Source organism: Branchiostoma belcheri, unplaced genomic scaffold, assembly GCF_001625305.1.
Source record: "Branchiostoma belcheri isolate BF01 breed outbred unplaced genomic scaffold, Haploidv18h27 scaffold15, whole genome shotgun sequence".
Classification (NCBI taxonomy): Eukaryota; Metazoa; Chordata; class Leptocardii; order Amphioxiformes; family Branchiostomatidae; genus Branchiostoma; species Branchiostoma belcheri.
The window spans coordinates 86,075-106,605 of record NW_017802935.1 but is presented as its reverse complement, the minus strand read 5'-3'; the positions used below and the strand labels follow the sequence as shown (position 1 = coordinate 106,605).

The window sequence follows — 20,531 nt, the reverse complement described above, 5'->3', positions numbered from 1 at the left end:
CTCCCCGCTAATTAGCCTACCGTACAACAAAAAGAACCGTGAAGGATGAGAAAACAAAAACTTGACTGGTATAATCTGGTATTTGCTTACTTACAATGCGCGAGCATTGAGAACAAGATGAGAAATGACCCTTTATTCATTCTTTGTAGTGTACTAAATCACGACTAAGTGCGCGACGACGCCCAGTCCCTTGCAAACCGGGACCACACTCGCACCTCGCAAGACCCCTTCACTCCACCGGAGTACAGGTAAGCTCGAAGTACAGGTCCGTGTTGTAAGCCAGAATTGCTTAGGCACAGTTCTAGATAGCCCGTGCCTGGGGTAAATCTACAGAGATTATCCAGAACCGTGCTTGATCCTAACCCTAACCCATTCGGGACTAGAACTAGACAGGCACGGTTCTGGATACGATACAGATATCCCAGTCACATTTGTTGTACGAAAGACAACTTCCGTCGCAAACTGAGAAATTATTCTTGGGATAGTCTTTCATCATGTCGTACAAATGTCTTACGGAAAAGGGTTGTCTTAGATTTTTGTCCGAAATTTGTTCCATCACAGCCTCAGCCTGAAACTTTTACGGTGTCAAAGTCTTACGACGGCCTACTCTCCAAGCAGAGGTTTTAGGGGAATGATCGTTACCTTTTTATATATGGCCTTTTTTTTGTCCTGACCCCCGTCGGTGGCCGCGGAGCGTCTCTGGCTAATGGATACTGCCTGGCCAATTTGATACTATCTTTTTGCCACCGAAAGGGATCTGCTTGGAGATTAACGACGGCCTACGACGAATGTGACCGCCTCGTACGACATCATTTTATGCCGCTACGTTCCTCAGTGTGAAACTGGGCGAGACAACTGGCTTCTCACGGTAGACCACGAAATAATGTGATTACATTGAATGTCAATGGCAACTTTATTAAACCAGTGCCCCACCAGTAGTAGTAGTAGTGACGTTACATTTGTTATAATGCGTTGTCGGCTGGTTGTTAAGGACCGTTGGTTGGCGAGGTGGTTTTATTTCTTTCATTTTGCATTGAGTACATATTTGTTATTCGTTCTTTTAGATAGCCAGATTAGCCGTTGTCTTTTGGAGCATTTTGAAACCTCCGTCTGCATGGTCCATACTGCCTTGCAAGTACATGTATATTGACACGGTTTGAATAACACTGAAGTTAATTCCTACGTTGGGCCTTAAATTGGCTATAACTCAACGACGTCAATGATGTCTTCGCACATTATAAAAGTAGTGTTTTATAATTAAAGTTCTGGGGTGCAACGGTAATGGTTCTACAGCTAGGTGTTGGCTTTTGATCTTACAAGTAGGTCACCTGCGTTCCTTCAGGCGGCAATGGCCTCCTAGCAACAGTCGCCATGGCAACGGCTATCGTAAGGCGGTTTGTCAACTTACCTTGACGCAGTTCTTCCGCGTAGTTGTTGCAGACGTCTGTGTGACTGAATGCAAACGTCCCCTAATTGATTCGACTATTCAAAGTGGACATTAAGGGCCACAAGTGTACGGTTGTATCTTGTATGTAACTGTTGACTCAGCATAGTATAATGTCGAAAGTCGGACTGGAGTTGGGTAGCTTGACACATCCCTTTTCTGTCTTATTTCCTTTTTCTATGTCTTAGTAAACGTCAAAAAGCTACAAAAAAAGAAAATAATTAAGAAAAATCTTGTCCCTCCTGTCTAGTTTTCCTTCTTTTTTTTAGTTTGTTATTCCCCAATTAAAACGGGGCTTGTGTGAGTGAAACAAGCTAGAGCATACACATGGAAACAGTTACTCAAGCACATGCTCAAGCTCACTCCCAAAGCACATGTGGAATCTCTCAAGGGCAGTCTGCAGTACCAAGGGCCTGTCCTGTGGAACAGTCTTGCTGCTGACCAGCGGCAACTGACAGCAACGTCAGCATTTAAAGACGGACTGTAGATGACCGCAGATGAAATGTGCCTATATTGTATACTGTGATTGTTTTGTATAATATGTAAATGTTTGTAATATTTGTTGTATATTGTTGCGTTGAACTTGTGTAATGTTATTTTTAATGTGTGCCCAGGGATACCTGAAAATCAGATCAACTGATCTGAGGTATGCCCTGGTGAAATAAATAAACTTGAAACTCAAGCAACTGGATAGATTTTGCAAAAATGTCAGACGTTTAAAGTAGCATCCAATACTTTTCGACAGTTTGTAAAATCTATCCAGTTGCTTGAGTAACTGTTTCTGTGAGTATCTCATTACCTGGATGTTTAACGATTCATTGACGCAATACAGCTTTTAAAAGTTCCTTTTGGGTGATTTTTTTGACAGTATGTCAATGAGAACTTTTGAACAACTTTTAAGTTGACGCCCTTTCCGCAAACAACCAGGTCTTTAGTTACGTTATGTGCCGCGTGAATATGCATACTGACACACGTGTCGGCAAACACGACCGTGACAATGTCAGAGTGAATGAGACTCTTTCATTATCCAACGTAGGAATTATTCCTCACAAGTTCTTTGCAACCCTCGCAAGTTGGACATGCAATACGTAAGTGGGAACTAGTTGTGATCTTCAAAAAAAGACGCCACGTTTCGACAAGTTTTCTGACCTGTGGACGATGGTCTACCTGTCGTTTATAGTTCAAGGTTCTGGATAGAACCGTGCCTGGGGCAAATCTATGCATGCGGAGACTTTCCACAACCGTGCCTGATCCTGACCCTAACCTTTCAGACATAGAACTAGATAGGCTCGCTTCTGGATACAGCATGCGACTGACCATGCAAACAGCTGTATGAAACAAACCATGTTGACGAGTCTTCTGTTTCTACTTTTTTTTAAATAGAAGGATATCACCATGTTGGGACCAAGCGTTGCCGTCTTCGTCGCCCTCCTGGCAGCTGCGTCTGTGGACGCGTCCCACTTCCGGGGCGGGACCATCTCCTGTACACCTGACATGGACGACACGGACCTGGTAAGACTTTTTACAATACAGATACAAGGGTGTAGCCTCCACCAGGCCTTCCTAATAAAAGTTAAACTAGTTAAATGGTATCTGTAGGTTTTGATGGCATCTCTTATTCTTAACCCATAGGGAAAATAAGTTTCAATCAATTAGATGCTTTGTTCTTCATAACCGCCATCACCAAACAACAAAGTAGCTGTCACAACGCACAACCACACATCTAACATTTCGTGTGCGTTTTAATCAGGCTATGTTACTCAACCTACGCCACCATCTCAACCTATGCATGTATATCCAGCATAACAAGAGATGAGAAGAAGCCAAACCGTTGTATTAGAGTGGTTTTATAATTAGAACCTATGTTTTAGATCAGTATCATAAGTCTTGTCAATGTATAAGTACGTTAGTATTACCTTTGCATGACTGTACAATAAAAAAAATAAGGGCTATCCATCTTCACTTTAATGTGGTGGGTTCTTCAAATTCCTCTTCTAGGTATGGCTGAGATGTAAAGAACTTTCCCAGGGGCGCAACATTCGACCTGCTAGAGATTCGAACCCAGAACCTTTAGATTCCAAGTCAATAACCCAAAATACAAGACCACCTTACCATCTTGTTCTTAACCGGCTTAGGTCCACTGTAACTACCGCATGGGCTGGCGGCTGTCCAGTAACGCTGGCGAGTGCGACCAGCACGCGATCGACAACAACGAGCTGATGAGCGGGGAGGGGACGTGGAACACTCCTAACGGCAGGATCCCCGCAAGCTTCTACTGTACCGACTACAGGTACTTTGCCTGAATTTTGCTAGCAAAGTTCTCCGTTCGAAGGACTTCCAATTAGTCTCCACCAGACTTCTTTTGCGGGCTGAATAAATCGTAGATATTGGCATGAGAAGGTAGCCGGCCAGAGAAGCTCCATTTGCCCTTTTTAGGCCGATTTCTACGATTTATTCAGCCCGCAAAGAAGTCTGGTGGAGACTAGCTTCCAACACTGGCTACCGCAACAAGGAGGGGCACCACAACTGAGCGCACCACTCGCTCCAGTAACCAACTGAGTCTCACCAAATGTAAAACCAGGGTGTAGAACAGAGTGTTATAAACAGAGTAGCATTCATGACTTACCTCTTGAACAGTCATTGTTTGTCTTATTGACATCCATCATGGATGTTGCATGCCAAAGACTTTGTGTATTCTATTGATCTAGATATTTGTGTTAATGTTTGTGTAAATGAATATCGTTGTACAGCAGGGCGTAATTCAACCGTTGGCTGCAAGGTCCTTGTTTTTATTAATGAAATACCATTTGTTTAAAGTTTAAACTTTTGGTCCAACACAAAAAAATTATCTCACCTAGAGCTTTCGACCAGTCACTCTGGTCTTCCTCAGTAGACTGACCCAGTGAAGCTTGTCACGAAACTTGTCACGTGAAGTGTGACGTCAACACTGGGTCAAAGGTATCTGGTAGACGATGTCGGCCCCCGTCGCGGTTCAATGAAGGGTGATGAGCCCTGATGTAAATGGCTTCCTTCACCCCTCTCAAGAAATAGTCTTGTTCAGTCTCTAGGTGAGAGAATTTTTTGTGTTAGACCAAAAGTTTAAACTTTAAACATGTAACTACCAACACAGATGAACTTTCATGATAGAAATACCATTTGATTGATACAGCGTGCAGGAGGACTGGCAACAGGGCGTTAACACACTCACGGTCAACCTGCGCAACGCAACCACGGTCAGCAACGTAACCGCGGCCAACGGGACATACACCGTCAGGTGATGTTACGTTAACTCGTTGATGATACCTACTTGTTTGTTTATTTGTTTCGCATAACCGATAAACCTCCGAGTCCTAGGAGTAACACATGTACACCAGTTCTGTACAGCAAGAAGAAGCTGCGTAAGGCCATACGGATGTATGACGGACGCCTGGACAACAGCTGTTCGCCTGGACTATCCAGAACCGTGCCTGTCTAGTTCCATGCCTGACATAGGGTTAGGACCAGGCACGGTTCTGGACGTAGATTTGTCCCAGGCACGACTCTGGATAAGCCTAGACTGTCCAGAACTGAGCCTGAGCATAGTTCTGGATAAAACACGGTTCTGGATGAAACAGCCGTCCCTAACCGAAGCTAGGTACTCATTTTCACCTTTCACCACAGCTTTGACGGCTGCTGTTGGATCTCCGTCCTCCGTCCCGGAGGCGGCACCCACGATCCAGACTGGCAGGTCAGGACTCAGTTCGACATCGGCGTGAGAGGCGACACCGGCCGACCCAACTCCTCTCCCATCACTGCCAGCTCGGCTATACACAGGTAAGGGCTAAAATGTTGTGTTTTCTCTCCCCGTCAGTACACGCACAGGGTTTTACAATGTAAACTAACAGGACCAGGGCTGACATCAGGACCCGTCCCTCCGTTTGCTTGTGGGGAAGTCACGTCAGATCCGGAGCTAAAACATGTTCACACATGGGGAAATGCTTTTAGTACAGGTTAATGTTTTGGGCCAAAGGTAAGAGTCTTATAGACTTAAGACTCTGGCATACTGCAGTACACAATATAAAGTACGGTCAAATTCGTCGTAGGGTTGTACGTATTTGGTGAACCAACCGCCAACGAGGATCAATGTTCAGTACGGAATTTGCACGACTATCCTAAGAATGTCTTTCGTTTACGTTCGTACAACGAGGCTGCACCTGAACGTATTCAGTTCATTTAATCGTAATTCGTCCTAAAATTCCGTCTCACACACAATTCAACCGTCCTGCCCTGTAGGATCCAGAGCAGCTGTGACGCCGTAGTCCGGATCCCGACCGAAGACTCAGACGGCGACACCGTGAAGTGTTACTACTCCTCCGTGTTCCATGAGTGCGGGGAGGCCTGCGACCCACTGCCCTTCTCACACCTGGATGAGGTAAAATGAAATAATCATGACGTTCTTTCCCACAAAACCGACGCCTTTCCATGCACGATAGTCTTTTTTTTTGTATCCCAGTCATTTTTTCCGGATTCGCTCGGAAGCGTCTCCGTCACGATTCCGGACTCGGATTCCTAACCCTAACCCTAACCCTAGTCCTAGCCCTAGCCCTAGCCCTAACACTAACCCTAACACTAACCCTTAGCCCTAGCCCTAACCCTAACCCTAGCCCTAGTCCTAACCCTAACCCTAACCCTAGCCCTAGCCCTAGCCCTAGCCCTAGCCATAGCCCTAGCCCTAACACTAACCCTAACACTAACCCTTAGCCCTAACCCTGACCCTAACCCTAGCCCTAGCCCTAGCCCTAGTCCTAACCCTAACCCTAACCCTAACCCTAACCTTAACCCTAACCCTAACCTTAACCCTAGCCCTAGCCCTAGCCCTAGCCCTAACACTAACCCTAACACTAACCCTTAGCCCTAGCCCTGACCCTAACCCTAACCCTAGCCCTAGCCCTAGCCCTAGCCCTAGCCCTAGTCCTAACCCTAACCCTAGCCCTAGCCCTAGCCATAGCCATAGCCCTAACACTAACCCTAACACTAACCCTTAGCCCTAACCCTGACCCTAACCCTAACCCTAGCCCTAGTCCTAGTCCTAGTCCTAGTCCTAGCCCTAGTCCTAACCCTAACCCTAACCTTAACCTTAACCTTAACCCTAACCCTAACCCTAACCCTAACCTTAACCCTAGCCCTAGCCCTAGCCCTAGCCCTAACCCTAACACTAACCCTGTACTTACACTATAGGACACCTGTGAGATCTCGTACAACACGTCCCACGGCATGCTGACGCCTGGCTGGTACGCCATAGCGCTAACCCTACCCTAACCCTAACCCTAACCCTAACCCTAGCCCTAACACTAACACTAACACTAACACTAACACTAACACTAACACTAACACTAACCCTGTACTTACACTATAGGACACCTGTGAGATTTCGTACAACACGTCGCACGGCATGCTGACGCCCGGCTGGTACGCCATAGCCTTGACCCTGGAAGACTATCCGCCGGGAGCGCCAAGAACAGCCGGGTCCGGACTCAGCAGGGTGCCTGTGCAGTTCCTGGTCGACGGTAGGTGCATGTGTGTGTGTGTGTGTGTGTGTGTGTGTGTGTGTGTGTGTATGTGTGTATACATGTATTTATGTCCTACCTGGGCCGCGATTACATTCGATACGGGGGTTCCGGCCCGTGTGATAACTAGCGGTACGGCCCGGGGGTTCTTAACGCGTACGGCCCGGGCCTTCCAAATGTTCCACAGAACGATTCGAACGCGTTTCGCCCTAACCGTGTGCAACGCTTTCAAAAATTCGAGTGCAAAATTCGGACGTTGGAATTGATGTTGTTGCGTTTTTGGGGATTAGGGACACCAATTTTTTGCTCATTTCGCATTGAAAGGCGTGTTTTCGTGGGTGGGTATGACATAAATAAAATACAACACGGTGTATTCCGCATCGCCCTCGGTCCCAGCCCTCCCGCCGATTTGGATCTCCCTCCGGCCTTCGGCCGTCGGGCGATCCGACGCGCGGTCGGGCTGGTACCTCGGGCAATACGGAATACCCCGTGTTGTATTCTATATGTATGTGTGTGTGTATGTGTGTGTATACATGTATGTGTGTGTGTGTGTGTGTGTGTGTGTGTGTGTGTGTGCGTGTGTGTGAGTGTGTATGTGTGTAGGCCTGAATGGATCCTGATGATATTTGGTATGTAGGTAGGTCTTGGGATGAGCAATGGCACTGTAGTTTATGGGCCTCCTTATGGCTTTCCTGGGTACTACAGTAGAATGTTTTTGTGTCTTTTGTCTTGGACATGCTATGGCCTTTATTTTTTGGTGGTACAGATAGCTTTTCCCCTGGCAGCTTGTTCTGGAACTGCAGGGGCATTTCTGTTCGTGTATTTACTTTCTGCTCATTTGCGTATTTTTCGTTTATTATGGGTTCACCACACCACGAAGTGGTGTGGTGAAACCATATTGCTTTTTCTGATGTTTCTTCTCCTTCTCCTCCTCCTTCTCCTCCTCCTGCCATATCTTTAAATGGATTCAGCTTCTTCATTTTAGGGCCTAAGGTCCTGAAATTTGGTATGGAGGTACAGTGGGCAAATACCCCTAGGCGTTTTTTAAATTATTGTGATACAGGCTTTTAGAATGGTTTTATTTGAGTTTTTTGGCTGTGTAATAGCTAATGTATTACTGTGTAAGTGTGCAGTGTTTACCACATTTGGACATGAGTCATCACAATGGCATGCAAGGCATCAACCAATAGGCATGCAGCTTTCCTCTATTCTCCTTGCTGATTGGCTGTTGGGATTTAACTGGCTTAACTTCATTTACACCTGCACAGAGCCATGCCATACTGACAGTATGTCTGTATTCAAGTGTTTTGGTAGGTATTTTAAGCTTTCCTGCTCCAGCATTGGAATGCGGGCTATGAACGCTTCTTTTTATCTTGAAAAATCAACAGTTTGCATTATGCAATCCTAACCAATAATGTAGGGAATAGCTATCCAACTGTTGTAGTCTTAGTTGTATGTTACTTCATACTATAGTTATATCAATGTAAAGCATTGTTTTCCCTTGTGTTTCTCATTCTTTCCCTGCCATGTGGTAAAATGTGGTGAACCCATCGCTATATTTGCTCCAAAGCAAATATTGGCCTTTCTAGTTTCCTTTTCATTTGTTCCCTCCATCCAGCTTACACCTCTAACACCCCGTGCAACCTGAAGCCCCAGCTGATCGGACAGACGCCTGAGGCCGGGGACAGGGTGGTCATACCGGCCGGGGGCACTTATCATGCAGTTATAGAGGCGGAGGCACAGAGTCCCGGAGCTACGTGAGTGAGTGAGTGAGTGAGTGAGTGAGTGAGTGAGTGAGTGAGTGAGTGAGTGAGTGAGTGAGTGAGTGAGTGAGAGAGTGAGTGAGTGAGTGAGTGAGTGAGTGAGTGAGTGAGTGAGTGAGTGAGTGAGTGAGTGAGTGAGTGAACAGAGGCCGGGGACAGGGTGGTGGAACCTACCATGCAGTTATAGAGGCGGAGGCGCAAAGTCCGGGAGCAAGGTATGGACATAGCAAGCTTCATTCTAACGATATGCTAAACCACAATCTGCATACGTATCTGTATAGCCGGTTTACGGCCCTTGGCGTAACACACCACCTTCTGTATCTTGCGGCTGGTTATATTACATCATCATCATCAGGTCGGGCGAATTGCCCGGACCAAGTCCACTCTTTCTCGCCATGCCGCTCTGTCCGCCATTAACTGCCCTAGGTGTTCGGCCCTCACCCCAGCATCTTCAGCAAGTTGGTGGATGAAGGTACGATGGGGTCGCCCTGCGCTGGAGTGTCCATGGGTTGGTGCCCAGAGTAACAGCTCACTAGCGAGCTCGTCTTTGTGTCTGTAGCAGTGTCCAGCAAATCTGGCCCTCCTCTCCCGTATGGTGGCTGACACAGATGGTAGAGTCCCATACAGTTCTGCCTTGGTCGGATGTTTTTTCCAGCTTTTGTTGAGCACTGCACGTAACATACGTGTGTACGTTCCGTCAAGTTTGTTCTCAAGTTTCCTTGTCAGTGTCCACGTTGATGAGCCATACAGAAGCACAGATTCCACCACCGCCCTGAAGAAATTCCTTTTAATGTTGTCTGACAATGTGGATTTCCATATTGTCCTTAGGTCGTTAAGTGCCCCCCAAGCTTTTGCTATGCGAATGCAGACGTCCTTCTCAGTGGAAGAAATGTCACCTCCCAAATAGGTGAAATGTTCCACCTCATTGAGATAGGTTCCATTCAGGGACTGAATCTTGCCATGTTGGTTAAAGCAGATATATTCAGTCTTTTTGGCATTGACATACAGTCCTATCCCGGATGCAGCCTCTTCCAGTGCATGTAGTAGGGTTTCCACATCTGCGACTCTGTTTGCAAGAAGTGCAAGGTCATCTGCATAGTCAGCATCTGTGATCCTCTTGGCAGGGTGCCTTCTACTCCTAGCTCGCTCCAAAGTGAAACCGAGCTTGTTGTGTGGGTCGACAGAGGTACGCAGAATATAATCTAATGCAATGATGAAGAGAAATGGCGCAAGGGTGTCCCCTTGTAGCACTCCAGCATGAATGTTGAAAAAGTCTGTGTCCCCGTCAGGTGATCGAACCATGGATCTTGTGTCCTTGTAGAGCATCATCACAGCGTCTACTGTTTCCCTCGGCACACCATAGGCTCTCAGTATATCAGCCATTTTCTCTCGATGAAGCGAATCGAAAGCCTTGGAAAAATCCACAAACAGCATGACAGCCTCCAGGTTTTTTGCTCTGACACCTTCAATGATTCTTCTCACCGTCAGAATCTGCCCCATAGTTGATCTGTTCTTTCTAAAACCATTCTGGTTTGGACGAAGGACTTTTTCAATTTCAGGTTGGATTCGATTACGCAGCATAGCATTGTAAACCTTAGCAGCAATTGGCATGAGTGTAATGCCTCTGTAGTTAGCAGTGAGGGACAGGTCTCCTTTCTTGGGGAAAGGAAGTATGCAGCCTTCCCTCCACACCTGTATCCCATCCTGCTTGTACACCCCATTACAACATTCCAGCAGTATATATTACACTAAGCGACCTAACACACGACACACCTAATCTTTGCTGTGTTGTTTCAAGTTGTCCACTGACGATACCTGCACATGTACTTGTACTTGGTAGCAGCAACTTCCACTGTACGATAGGTCCTGGAGAAAAAAAAATGCCTTAAATCTTTGTTTGTTCCTTTGATACTAGCCGTGGCGACTCTTGATTCGGGCTTACATTGCATCTTGCGGAGGGTAATGCAATGTAAGCCCGAATCAAGAGTCGCCCCGGCTACTTTGATACCTGATACTTAACCTACAGACAATGTCCTTGGTGCTGAAATGGGGGGGGGGGGCTTGTGTGCTGCAGGAAAAACGTTATGGTTTGCTCGCTTTCAAAGACCTTCTAATGTTGCCTGTTTTTCACTCTTACTGTGTCTTACTTATTATAACAGTATCGTGGAAATTGCAACAGTTTCCCCACGTGGGATGATCAAGTCAGACCTGGTCAACGATCCCGACATGCCCCACCACGCCTACGTCAACATCACGTGGTCGCCGACCCAGGCGCAACTCGGACAGCACATTTTCTGTTTCCGGGCTCAGGACAGCAACATGTAAGATGATACACTTCCCCCATGACGATTGACTCAATAATCCATCTTTGACACTGTAAGGTTTTATACACTATTTTCGTACTCAAAGTAAAGCACTTAACAACAAGCTTTTGATCATTCCTGATCCTTGTTTAGAGTTAAAACTTTATATCCAACACCAAACGTTCTCTCACGCAGAGCTTTCGACCAGCCACTCTGGTCTTCCTCTGTGGACTGACCCAGTGAGGCTTGTCACATGATTTCTTTGAAGTGTGACATCAACACTGGGTCAAAAGTATCTGGTAGACGATGCCGTCTCCGTCACGGTTGAGTGGAGGCTGATGGGCCCTGATGTAAATAGCCTCTTTCACTCCTCTCAGGAAGTAGTATAGACAAGAACAATAAAAAGAAGCCACATGACAAGCCTCACTGGGTTAGTCTACTGAGGAAGGCCAGAGTATCAGTGACTTTCATGATTGTTTGTGTAAGATGATACACTGCCCCCATGATGCTCGATTCAATCAAAATGCTGGAATAAATCCTTTTTTTTTAAAGTAAATTCATCTATGACACTGTAAGGTTTCATACGCTGATTCTGTACTCAAAGTAAAGCGCTTACCAACAAGCGTTTGATCATTCCTTTCATCCTTCTCAACTTGAAATAACCAAATCTGTCACGTGACATGAACGAAAGGTAGACGTCATCAACGGGTGAAAGGTGCCCGGTAGTCTGTATCAGCCCCCTACTCGGTCGAAAATGTTTTATTCACGTTTTCCAGAGGCCTGCTTTATTTTGTTATTTGTTATACAAATTTAGATGACCCCAAATCTGAAATGAAGGAAGCACAGCAAAAAGAAAGAGAAACAACATAAGAGGGCAGAGTACTAAGTTATCATAATCGTCTATCTACTCTGTATTGTAGCAATGAACCTCCTTGAGCCTAGATTTCTCAAGAATACATGTACAAATGGTTGTTTTCTTTCACTTCCACAGGGAGAACTCTGACCAGCGGTGCATGACTCTTGTGTACATGGGTAAGATGAACTACTAGTACTTTCACTCAACCATTGAAAGATTTATTGAAAGAACATTAGATGATCGATATTGCTCCATAGTTTGCTCGATAAAAATCCATCAGCGCCCAAGCAAGGAGTGTAAAGATTTTTATCCTCCTTTGCCCAGCGCAATCCGTGCTTTTGAGTCCCAAGTGCCGCAAATCCATTCTATCATGATCTGGAAGCAAGCTGCATCTGACAATAAAAGATATTCATTGAAAGTCGGATGTTAATACTTATGATGATATACATGTACGGAATAAATATTTTTGGGAGGCTAAGCTACATGGCTTTGTGTGTCTGTTTTGTTTGGACATAGTAGGTTGACAGTACTTGGATGGGAAAGGATTGACAGGCAGAATGACAGGAGGTCAAGGGGTCTGAAAATGGGGTGAGAACGTAAAGGTCACAGAATCTGGCTGGGAGCCAGCATGAATCATAGATGTCGACATGGGGAGTTTGGAAAGCCGAGGATTACATACTTCCCGGAAGACCGAAATCTCTGATTTCTTGTTGTAGATAGATTGGTGTTGACATCATGTTCACTGTTTCTAGGGACCCACGATGTTGACGAGTGTCGGGACAACAACGGCAACTGTTCCCACGCATGCGTCAACACAGTCGGGTCGTACCACTGTGCCTGCCCGGCGGGGATGTTTTTAAGTCTGGAGGACAACAAGGAATGCGAGGGTACTAATACTATTATCCAATGTGTTTCTTGTACATACAATGCATGACAAATGAATTATGCATGCCTTTTTCAAACTTCTCTTCAATGTTGATAGGCTAGCACCTTTCTGTAATGGTGCAGTCACATTCATCATAGAACGTCGTATGATTTTAAGGCTGTGACAGAACCTATTTCCAACAAAGATCTAGGGCACCCTTTTCTGTAACAAGACTGTTGAATTATGTACAACACATGCACGAGTGCCCCAAGAATGCCCTCAGTTTGCATCCTACGACGATCGTAGGACCAATGTAACCGGGTCCTAAAGGTAGTGTGGTACCATATCATGGATCCACTTATCCGTGGCAAGCCTTTTGTGTAGTAATCACGTGACTGGCTACTATTATCATACAAAAGGATTACCTAGTCGCCACGGCTAGGATCCACTACAAAGACTTCTTCTTTTTGCATATTGCAATTGATTTCAAATGTCTTACAAGCTCGTTTTTTTGCCCTTTTCTAAGACATCGATGAATGTGCCCGGGACCCAGGCATATGTCATGCCAACGCGGCCTGCATCAACATATGGGGGTCGTACATCTGCGAGTGTGACCCGGGATATTTCGGGGATGGAACAACATGTATAAGTAAGTTAACACAGCATTGCACATTTTAGAGGAGTTCTAAACTCTTCATCATCATTTAATGCAAGCGTTATCTTCTATATTTCAGTTTCGTGTCAGACCATACTGTGGACATTATTGTATTCTACATCACAAATTCATCATATTTCATGAGTTTAAAACATGGTGTTCTTTTGCAATATGAGTAAAACAGACATAAAACAGACCTGAAAAACTCATAGTATTGATTTATCCATATACCTGTATGTAAGTTCAAGTTCATTTCTTACATTTGTATGTGACTGTGTGTGTGTGCATGTGTGTGTGTGCGTGTGTGTGTGTGTGTGTGTGCGTGTGTGTGTGTGCGTGCGTGTGTGTGTGTGTGTGTGTGTGTGCGTGTGTGTGCATGTGTGTGTGTGTGAGTGTATCTCTGTGTTATGTCTGTCTCTGGTGCTGAAATAGTTGTAGAAGACTTTATGAAAGTCTCTGTACTTAGGTGTCAATAAATAATTTCTGTATGTTATTCAGTTGACATAGACGACTGCGCCAACGGGACCCACGGTTGCCACGAGCATGCGCACTGCATCGACCTGCCGGGGTCACATGACTGCATCTGTGACGCAGGGTTTGTCGGAGACGGCGAAACTTGTACAGGTGAGACTGCATTATTTCGGACCTGACCTCAAATATTCACACATAGTTCCTTCTTTGTTATGTATCTGTATAGCCGGTAGTTTTATGTCTGAAAGGGTCAGGGTGAGGATCAGGTTTGGTTCTTGATAGTCTCCATGTAGATTTGAATCAAGCACGGTTCTGGATATGTTTTAAACTATCCAGAACACAACACCTATTAACTGTAGCTGTTAGTTCAGCACCAAGGACAGTACAAGCCCAAGCACAAATATATGATTTTATATGGCATGGTTCTGAATAGTCTCCTCAAATATAAGAACATAGACTTGCTCCTGGCAAGGTTCTGGATTCGTGTAGAGTATTCTCCAGTGCAATTTTACATCTGTACATCCTTCTGTTTAACTTTATATGCAGACTAACTTTTGTCCTTATGTTTGCAGATGTTAACGAGTGTGCTGAGGGTGTGCACATGTGCCCCACCAACGCCAGCTGCACCAACATGCCCGGCTCTTACACCTGCAAGTGTGACCCGGGACACGAGTGGGATGGGACCGCATGTTCAGGTGAGAATAAGTACGACTTCTAGGGATTTCTGAGGAGTTATGGATAATAGAAAATTACACTCTGCAAGGGGGGGTCCCGACAACGCTCTACTGAAACTTCTTGATTACGCTTGATACGCTTGATTACGATAAATTCCAAGTGCTACAATTCATTACATAGAATTAAAATGGCGAATAGGCTCTACGCAAAATGCGCAAATTACACTCTACGCTGAATTGAATAACATTTCTGCTACCTGAATAACATTTCTGCTACCTGAGAGGGAAAATGAACTCTATGGAGACCAAAATCCCCTGGTAACTTATTCTCCCTATTTAGCCAATTTCACTATTTTCAGCCCATGTTTTTAGTCTGGTGGAGAGTTGGTATCCTGCATGTTATCATGTGACTCTTTTTACAGATTTCGACGAGTGTTCTGTCGACAATGGGAAGTGCGAAGATATCTGCATCAACACGGTTGGAGGTCATCAGTGCGCATGCTCCAACAGCCTTCTTGTTCTCGCAGAGGACGGTCTAGGATGTACACGTAAGATAAATACTAAATTATAGCTCTTCAATGATTATGATCACTGATGAGAAATATTATCTCATTATTTTATTTTCATGAACGCAGATTCACAACACCATTTGGTTTTGTGATGATGTTCGTTCCTAATGGGGCACTACAGGGCTAGCCTGGATGGCATCATATGTAGTTACCACTGACTCCCTAGGGAGCTGGCAGTTAACTACAGAGGATGGAACCCAGGCTACTATACAGGACTTCAACAACCAAGTAATTACATGGCCTGTCACTAAAACATGGTGGACTGACACACAATCATGCAAGTCAGAAGGTGCAGTCACATTTGTCGTACGATTTTGATGAAGAATTCTTAGGTAAGGCCTTTCCATAAAGAGACAGATACAGCTGAGTTTTGCAGGACAGTGTGCATGACCGTGCCAAGGATGCCCCCAGTTTGCATTTATATAATGATCGTAAGACAAATGTGACCAGACTCTTACACACAATATCGTATGCAATGATGAAAACCATCCTCTTCCAGTTGTTGGGGCGGAGACCACCTGCACCAATGAGGGAATGGAGCTGGCTTTACCCGAGGAGCAGCTCGCGCTCGTCAACACTAATGACCTGCACTGGGCTCCAGACCAGAACTGCCGGGCAGTGTTCAACGGTACACACCACCTGCTAAGGACTGGCCTGTACCAGTGTGGCACTACGGTAAGTACTAGGTTGGCTTGGTTACCCATCCTGTTGTTATTTATTAAATGCTAATTGCATGATGGGCATGTACATTGTACTTACAATTAGCCTACAGGCAAGAACTTGCAATAAAACTTTCTACAAGCTGAAGAGTAAGACCTAAGACTATAGGGTATGAACCACTCACACCTAGCCTTTTCGACAAGTACGGTGAGTTCGTTCACATGGTCGAGATATGGCTCTCCTCAAACATGGGACTAGAGGACATCCTAAACAAGAAGCTGGGCACTCATTTTCACCAAGTCGAATAAAGAAACAGGTGTCAAAATGCCTTAACTAAAGGTGAATACAGCATACTGTACAGAAGATTTTGATACAAATTGCATATGAAAATGTTTTTACTCATCAGGTAACCTTTGACTCAACCTATGTCATCTTCACCAACCTGATCAGCCTCATCAACATCCACAACGCAACAGGCATCATCACCCGTGACGATGACATCATCATCTACTCCAAGTACGTATCACAGAGAACACTTTTGGGTGGCGCTCGGGTATTCCAAGTGAGTGGGTGGGTGGAGACTGGGATTGTCAGCAGGCAGTTGATTGACAGGGTTGTGACCCAGTATGCCCTGGGTGTGAGGATGTGGTGTGAGGTGGCTAGGAATGTGTACTATGTAATCATGGTATGAAACATAAGCCATGCTGTAATACTGGCAGGAGTGAGTTACGTCATACAATCGTATGAGTAGTAATCTATTATATGACCTAATTTAATCAGGTATTTCCCCATTATCATACAATACAGTTCTGCCAGCAATGTCCAAGCCTAAAGTAAATGAACTTTAAGTACCAGATAGCAGATCACTTCAGCCAGGTAGGAAGATCACTTCTGGTTGAAGTTGCTCATCCCTTCACCGGATCATCATTTCTGGCCTATATGGGAGCCTGCATGGGGGGTCCCGACAACGCTCTACACTAAATTTTGAGAGACAGCTACGTATTACGCTGAATTCAGGAAACCTCCCGATTAAGCTTTACGTTAAATCCAAGTGGCAGTACAACGCATTACGTAGAAATAAAACGGCGAATACGCTCTACGCAAAATGCGCCAATTACGCTCTACGTTGAATTAGAGCAGTCCGTCTACGCTCTATGTAGGATTAAAACAGCCGATTACGCTCTGCGGCATGCGGGTTCCCTTATATGCGGACAGTGGAAAAGCTGTGTAATGTACATTGTCAACTTGTGCATTTCTCAGGTGCAAGTACGAGCGGGAAGAGGACGTGTCTGCACAGTTCATGCCCATCCCCGGCGGACTGGAGTTCACGGAGGTCGGGTTTGGCACGCTGTCCATCCGGCTGGACATGTTCCACTCCCAGCACTACCTCCAGCCTTACACAGTCACCGAGTACCCGGTAAGTACTTAGTACTTGCAAAGCGAATTGTGATGAGTTAGCTAGACAAAAATTAGTAACACGCTTGACATTAACTTAACATAAATTACACACACAAAAAAAAACAATTGAGCTAGGAATGGGAATCAATGTAATATTTGTTACTCACAGTCCAACTTTAACTTCTTTCATCATGGTCTGATACTGCACAGTTTGATGTGCTTTTGGTATATTATGTGCAATTGATGTGCATATGTCGTACACTCAAGTACCAGCAATTGTCTACAGTCTGTGATAGTTGTCTAGTTACAAGTCTGAAAACCAATGGGCTGACTTTAATACTGTTCTAAGCTGCTCTCACCAGCTAGTCTGCTATTGGTCATGGAAATTAACCACTTGCTAATAAAATAAGGTCTAACCAGCATATGTACACCCTGTTACAGGTACACAAGAGCCTCAGAGACAACCTGTACTTCCAGCTGCAAGTGGAAGGGCACAGCCAGCGTCTGTCCATCCTTGCGCTGAGCTGCAAGGCTACCATGTCACCCAACAAGGACGATGCACTGCAGTATGCGCTCATTGACGACGGGTATGTACATCGGTGTTGGAGCATTCAGTGAATAATTCACTTTTCGAATGTCAAGCATGCTGTTGTATCTTCTATGTCTAGTTAGGATGAAAACTTGCTGAAGGAACAGACTGTATGACAAAGAAGTCGACAAATTCAAGATGTAAGCCTGGCCTGGCCATATGATAGGTGCAGCTTCCTCTTAACATAACAGTTAATTATTGATTGTTCCTTTTCCAACCACAAGCTGTGCTGTTGACGAGACCCTGCAGTTCTACAGCAGCTACAACCTGGCCACTCAGCAGTTCGGCTTCGAGGCCTTCCGCTTCATCCGGGAACTCCGGACGGTGTACATCCACTGTGAGGTGGAGGTGTGCGATGCATCCGAGCCCGGATCTCGCTGTGCACAGGTTTGTTTGTTTGTTTGTTTGTTTGTTTGTTTGTTTATCTGTGTATGTCCACTGTGAGGTGGAGGTGTGCAATGTAGCCGAACTCTGGTCACAGTGTGCATAGGTCAGCACAAACTTGAACAATTCTGCTGTACTGTACAACATATGTAGCAATTTGTAAAGCCGTAAAAATCTTACTTCAAAAAAGACTTGCACTTGATCCAAGCACGTCTAACTGCCAGTTTCGGGGGAAAATGACATTAAAGTTGGATAAGAAGAAGAAGCGTCAAACAGTTGACAACTCTTTTTTGAGGGTGAAAACAGTCAAACTGAATAGGTAAAAAATACTAACAGTGTGTTCAGCACCAAGGACAGGTGCCACCACCAGGGTGTACTAGTAACCAGTGTTCACTGAGACTCGCTGAATTATTTTTTCACCTTAAAATCTATCCTGCTACACTGCCAGGTGGACTCAGAAACCATCAAGCTTCCACCAATGCCTGAAAATCGTGCAGTGATCAAGAGGATGCCGGTGTATTGCTGGCAAAAATGCCCTTTACTTTTGTTTTAATGGACGAGTAAAAGTATTGCCACCTCCTCCTAAATTCAAAAGTCTTTACTCTAAATGCAGGGTTGCGCTCCCGGTGCCCGCCGCAAGAGGGCGCTGTCCGACATGACCGGAAGGCACGACATCTTCCAGGGACCCATCGTCTGGGACGAAACTGAGAGCGGTAAGCAGAATCAGTTTCTGTATCTGTATAGCCGGTATAACCACCCTTCGGCGTAACACACCAGCTTCTGTATCTGTATAGCCGGTATAACCGCCCTTCGGCGTAATACACCAGCTTCTGTATCTGTATCTGTATAGCCGGTATAACCGCCCTTCAGCGTAACACACCAGCTTCTGTATCGGTATAGCCGGTAAAACCGCCCTTCGGCGTAACACACCAGCTTTGCAGGCACGCGGCGTGGCGGCAGCTAGCTGTATCACACCGAACGGCTTGCTCATTTTCTCTGGAATGTAGTCATGTTTTCCGAACATCTCTGGTATAATCCATTTCTTCTGAACTATTGACAAAGTATCTGAATATTAAATTTCATCAGTTTTCTTGAATGATCGAACATCGAAAAGTTCTTTATTCACAACCACTTGTTTACAACAGACAACGTTTTGAAGACTGTCTGTCTTCTTCATCAGTGCAATTATGACTGGTTCACTGTGCACAGAAGCTACGTGTTACTGCTAACAATGCGGCCCCAAACATAAAGTGACAATGATATACATAGATACATGTATGTGTTACAACAATGGTGGGATATGCAAAATAATGTACAATCTATCTTATCATGAAAGTTCATCTGTGTTGGTAGTTACATGTTTAAAGTTAAAACTTTTGATCCAACACAAAGAAATCTCTCACCTAGAGCTTTTGACCAGTCACTCTGGTCTTCCTCAGTAGACTGACCCAGTGAAGCTTCAAAGAAGCCACATGACAAGCTTCACTGGGTCAGTCTACTGAGGAAGACCAGAGTGACTGGTAGAAAGCTCTAGGTGAGAGATTTCTTCGTGTTGGATCAAAAGTCTTCACTTTAAACATACAATCTATCTTACCTATCTTTTATTTTCCACAGAGAGCAAGGTTGCCTCCCTCAGTACCGGTGCGCTGGCAGCTGCGGTCAGCCTGGGCTCGCTGGTCACCCTGATCGCCCTGGCTGCAGTTCTGGTGGCCGTCAGAGTGAGGCGCTCCAGGAATAGGCGTGCGGCTGAGTACCAACCGGTCCAGACTGACTGCGACGACTGAGGACACGTTTAAAGATTGCTAAAACATTCCAGCAACTGCTGAAGTCACAACAACGACTATCATTTGAAACATTTTTTTATTGCAAGCTTAATCCATAAATACAAGACATGAACACATTCTAATACAAATAATAATTTTTTATTGCATTGGCCAAAGACAAGTACAAATCAGGTCCTTTTTTTACGCCACATTTTTTTGTGATATTCAGAAACATCTTTTATTTTTCCATCACAGAAAATATCTTACCTTAGTGTAGCCTGGGTAACAAACCTTTGGTCAGCTTTGGGGTGATTTTCCTGCCCCAGCCCGTGGTCTTTACTAAGCACAGGCCAGCTAAACCGTTTGCAAAAAGCTGGTTTGATGGCCCGAAACGCTACCAGCCCTGAAGAGATAGCACTCAGAGCTTACGGGGGTCTGGCTACCATGCTAACTTTAGTGTGACTTTGGTGCAAATTAGGAAACAAATCCAAAACGCTGTATGCAAATGTGATTCAGTGTAAGCAATTTTTTATGTTTGTAAACGTGGCTGCTATTCAACAAGACGAAAGGTGGGGCAGCAGCTCCAACTTT

General features: G+C 45.2%; 1 protein-coding gene across 1 annotated transcript; it reads left to right on the top strand.

Moving 5' to 3' along the window:
* The first annotated feature begins 175 nt into the window (after positions 1-175).
* Positions 176-20,508, top strand: LOC109465157 (uromodulin-like). Its single transcript, XM_019762303.1, has 22 exons — positions 176-248; positions 2,828-2,956; positions 3,580-3,734; positions 4,614-4,718; positions 5,105-5,257; positions 5,717-5,855; positions 6,840-6,990; positions 8,609-8,747; positions 10,913-11,074; positions 12,048-12,088; positions 12,665-12,799; positions 13,304-13,426; positions 13,931-14,056; positions 14,476-14,598; positions 15,000-15,125; positions 15,646-15,821; positions 16,213-16,322; positions 17,067-17,223; positions 17,646-17,791; positions 18,018-18,180; positions 18,791-18,890; positions 19,792-20,508. Exons 2-22 carry the CDS (start codon positions 2,840-2,842, stop codon positions 19,959-19,961), a joined length of 2,817 nt encoding a protein of 938 aa, XP_019617862.1. The 5' UTR covers positions 176-248; positions 2,828-2,839; the 3' UTR covers positions 19,962-20,508.
* The last annotated feature ends 23 nt before the right edge of the window (positions 20,509-20,531 follow it).

Excerpts from the sequence above, each read along its gene's own strand:
- LOC109465157 (XM_019762303.1), top strand. The coding sequence starts at position 2,840 with ATGTTGGGACCAAGCGTTGCCGTCTTCGTCGCCCTCCTGGCAGCTGCG. Across the intron at positions 14,599-14,999 it reads GGATGGGACCGCATGTTCAG|ATTTCGACGAGTGTTCTGTC; the intron begins GTGAGAATAAGT and ends CTCTTTTTACAG. Across the intron at positions 16,323-17,066 it reads GACATCATCATCTACTCCAA|GTGCAAGTACGAGCGGGAAG; the intron begins GTACGTATCACA and ends TGCATTTCTCAG.